General features: G+C 35.4%; 1 protein-coding gene across 1 annotated transcript in view; it reads right to left on the bottom strand.

Moving 5' to 3' along the window:
- tmem117 (transmembrane protein 117) overlaps positions 1-4,242 on the bottom strand; it is a 67,544-nt gene that overhangs the window by 57,192 nt on the left and 6,110 nt on the right. The window contains exon 2 of the mRNA XM_016248856.1: positions 2,715-3,023. Coding sequence (XP_016104342.1) covers positions 2,715-3,023 — 309 coding nt within the window. The remainder of the gene's footprint in view (positions 1-2,714; positions 3,024-4,242) is intronic.

Raw genomic sequence — 4,242 nt, 5'->3', positions numbered from 1 at the left:
ACCAATAACGATAACTATATTAACATTCATACCAATAACGGTAACTATATTAACATTCATACCAATAACGATAACTATATTAGGGTTCACACCAATAACGGTAACTATATTACCGTTCACAACAATAATGATAACTACAACAATAACTATATTAGTGTTCACATCAAAAATGATAACTTTCACTAACAATCACACCAATAACGATAACTATATTAACGTTCACAACAAAAACAAAAAATATATTCGCGTTCACACCAATAACGATAACTATATTAGCGTTCACAACAAAAACATAAAATATATTCGCGTTCACACCAATAACGATAACTATATTAGCGATCACACCAATAACGATAACTATCAATAACGATAACTATATTAGCGATCACACCAATAACGATAACTATATTAGCGTTCACACTAATAACGATAACTATATTAGCGATCACAACAATAATGATAACTACAACAATAACTATATTAGTGTTCACATAAAAATGAAAACTTTACTAACATTCACACCAATAACAATAACTGTATTAACATTCATACCAATAACGGTAACTATATTAACATTCATACCAATAACGATAACTATATTAACATTCATACCAATAACAGTAACTATATTAACATTCATACCAATAACGATAACTATATTAACATTCATACCAATAACGATAACTATATTAGGGTTCACACCAATAACGGTAACTATATTACCGTTCACAACAATAATGATAACTACAACAATAACTATATTAGTGTTCACATCAAAAATGATAACTTTCACTAACATTCACACCAATAACGATAACTATATTAACATTCATACCAATAACGGTAACTATATTAACATTCATACCAATAACGATAACTATATTAACATTCATACCAATAACGATAACTATATTAGGGTTCCCACCAATAACGGTAACTATATTACCGTTCACAACAATAGTGATAACTATATTAGAGTTCACAACAAAAACAAAAAATATATTCGCGTTCACACCAATAACGATAACTATCAATAACGATAACTATCAATAACGATAACTATATTAGTGTTCACACCAATAGTGATAACTATATTAGCGATCACACCAATAACGATAACTATATTAGCGTTCACACAACAAAAACAAAAAATATATTCGCGTTCACACCAATAACGATAACTATATTAGCGATCACACCAATAATGATAACTATCAATAACGATAACTATATTAGCGATCACACCAATAACGATAAATTAAGCTTTAGCGTTAGTTCTGGCAGGTCACGTGAGTCAAGCTTGCATCAGCTGATTCTCAGCTGATCACATCTACCTATAGGAATACGACACCTATCGCGGCATTCCTATATAAGCTGTATTCAGTATTATTCAGCAGCTTTTTAGCTTGCTTCGGAGAAATTACCCTCCTCCATCCCCAGCTCCACCTTTCGCCACAGTCAGGACTTAGCTTTCTGATATTCCTTGCTAATCAGACTCCTTTATCTTGAATAAAGTGTTACACTTAAATATCATTGAGTACATTAATGATATCTGCATTGTTCTGTTCTGTTAACCCTAGGGGGGTTATTATTGCTGCTCTCCCTGCTCATTCATGACAGGCTGCATGGATGGGCAGGGAGGTTTTTTGCCCAGAACAGAACCATACCGCCAAACCAAACTTTATGCTAAGTATCTATCATTCTGACGATAGTGGTCCTGACAGAAGTGTAAAGTAATATGGCTTGCCCTTTTAGGTGCTTTGACAGATGCGTGTGCTGTCCAATGCATACAGCAGGCATTTCCATATAGGTAAGTTAGGTATGTAAATGTTAGAAATGACAGCAAACTTCACAGATTTAACCAAGCGAGCATGAGTCCGAATGAACGCATGTGTGTCAAACTAACGGAGAGCTACGGAAAGGGAGCAAAATATTTCTAAATAAAACATAGAGTGCAGCAGAAATTACATATTTTTGCCAACTCGGAAGTTAGCATCACCCTGGTTACCTCAATAAAACCCAATAGAATTTTGCCATTGCCTTTTGGATTATTGCAGAAAATAAGGTCTGTGACCAACAAAAGTTTCTGATTCTTTCAGGTTTTATTCATCATTATAATCTTCAAAAATGAACACAACTTTTATAAATGTTGAAGCCTAAATACAATTGCTACACTCTCAGAAAAAAAGGTACAAAAGCTGTTACTGGTGCTGGTATCCTAAGAACTCTATGCACCCCTATATATATATATATATATTAAAAGTAGGGCTGCACGATAAATCGCATGCGATATTTAACGCGCATCTTATCAGTAAAGCCAGTTCTGTAATCAGCGGTAAATCTCCATCACGTGCGTGCTTTCACATGGAGCAGCATTAACTACACAGAGCCGTTGTTCACTGACGAGCTGTGCAAAACCACGATCATATTTGTGCGATAATATTAAATATTTATATAAATATATAAGTGGCCTGTAATAACTCAACTAATATATCTATTTTAAAACAATACGTTACATTAGACTTATGGGACCATAAAATCATAAAACATCAAGTTGGATACTATACTAGTTTACTAGACACACAAGTCAGAAACGTCTTGTGCTGCAAACCTTATCTTAATGATCTGCCCTTCGTCTGAGATTAAATAATCGATCTGAGCCCCTAGACGAGGAGAAGAATAAATAAATAATCCAAATAAAATCGCGGACGTACCGAACAAGCGCCGATGGAACAGGAACTTCCCGGCGATGAGGCCCGTGATGATGGCGAGGATCCACATCAGGACCTTGAGGACGTCCCATCCTCCTCCGGGATATTTATTCACCACGAACGAGAAGCAGTTTCCCACCACGATCATGTGCGCTTGCGTCTGGCTGTGCGACACCGGGTCCTCGGCGAAGATCAGGAAGTTGAAGAAGGTGACCAGGTAGGCCACCACCAGACGAGACCAGGGGTGCTGGAAGTAATAGCGGAAGCGGCCGCTGACCTCCATCCGTCGGAGGACACCCAGACACCGTCCGCCTGAAACACAGCACAGAGACGTTTAAACCATTCATGGCTTGATCAATCACTAGTCACTCGCCCTCATGTTCCTCCAAACCCGTAGGACATTCTTTTTGCAGTGGAAGACAAGAAAAGAGACACTTTATGGTACTTTTTACAGTGTATTTGTCCTGCTCACTGTTCGTTTTCAGTGTATGTTAAAGAGCAGCGTGAACATTTGGTGAATCGTCTTATTTTGTGCTCCTCAGAAGGAAGTTCAGGGGACTGAATCTTAATTTTTGGATGAAGTAAGAATTTAGAGAATTATTACAGTTAACTAAAACTGAAACCATAACATTAAAAAAACATAATAATAAAAAAATAAGCAGAATTATGGACACCAGTTTCCACTAGAAATAAAAAAAGGTAATTGCAACTGTTTATCTCACAATTCTGACTTTTTTATTATTATTTAGTGCCAGAAACAGGCATCCATACAAAACAAAACAAAAAATTTATATATATATATATAATTAGAAAAAAACTATTTTATTTTGTCTAGTTGCCAAAGCAATATTTCTAATTTTCATGTATTTCCAAATATCAATAAATGAATAAATAAAGTAGGCATTTAAAACTTATACAAAATAAACACACACAACAAAATTACTTAACTAAATTTAAAGTGAAAATAGAAATGATGAAATTAAAACCTGATATTTCTTATTAAAAAATATTCAGGTCACAAAGCACAAAGTCTACACACTAAGAAAACTCAGCAAAAACAGGGCCCGATGCATTGTGTTATTATAGAATTGATTTTTAAAAAGGAATTGATTTCAAGTGTTTTATCTGACTTATGCATATTTGGAATTGTGCATTGCATTGGTTGTAAATATCCATAAAATCATCAGTACCTTTCCTGTTATTTTTCTACAGTGTATTTTTAGGAGCATTAACATTTCTGCAGTTCTTTCTTTTGATCGTGTTGTGAAATATGACCTGCATCTGATTCAAATGAAAATAGTCTGGAATGATAGAAACCAGGAGTTCATTAAATCTGGACCAGATCTGGTAAAGACAGGCATGTCACACAAACACACTAATGTTGACAGCAACGGCCCGAAATATCTGACATGAGCATGTGTGATGACGCAAGCGTTCTGGAATAACCCACTGCTCAGAAACCATGTGCTGCTGGACCCATTTAACCCGTGTGTGTGAGTGTGTGTGTGTGTGTGTGTGTGTGTGTGAGAGT

This window comes from Sinocyclocheilus grahami, unplaced genomic scaffold (assembly GCF_001515645.1).
Source record: "Sinocyclocheilus grahami isolate Dianchi unplaced genomic scaffold, SAMN03320097.WGS_v1.1 scaffold895.1, whole genome shotgun sequence".
In the NCBI taxonomy this organism is placed as follows: domain Eukaryota; kingdom Metazoa; phylum Chordata; class Actinopteri; order Cypriniformes; family Cyprinidae; genus Sinocyclocheilus; species Sinocyclocheilus grahami.
This window is presented reverse-complemented; position numbering and strand designations above follow the sequence as displayed.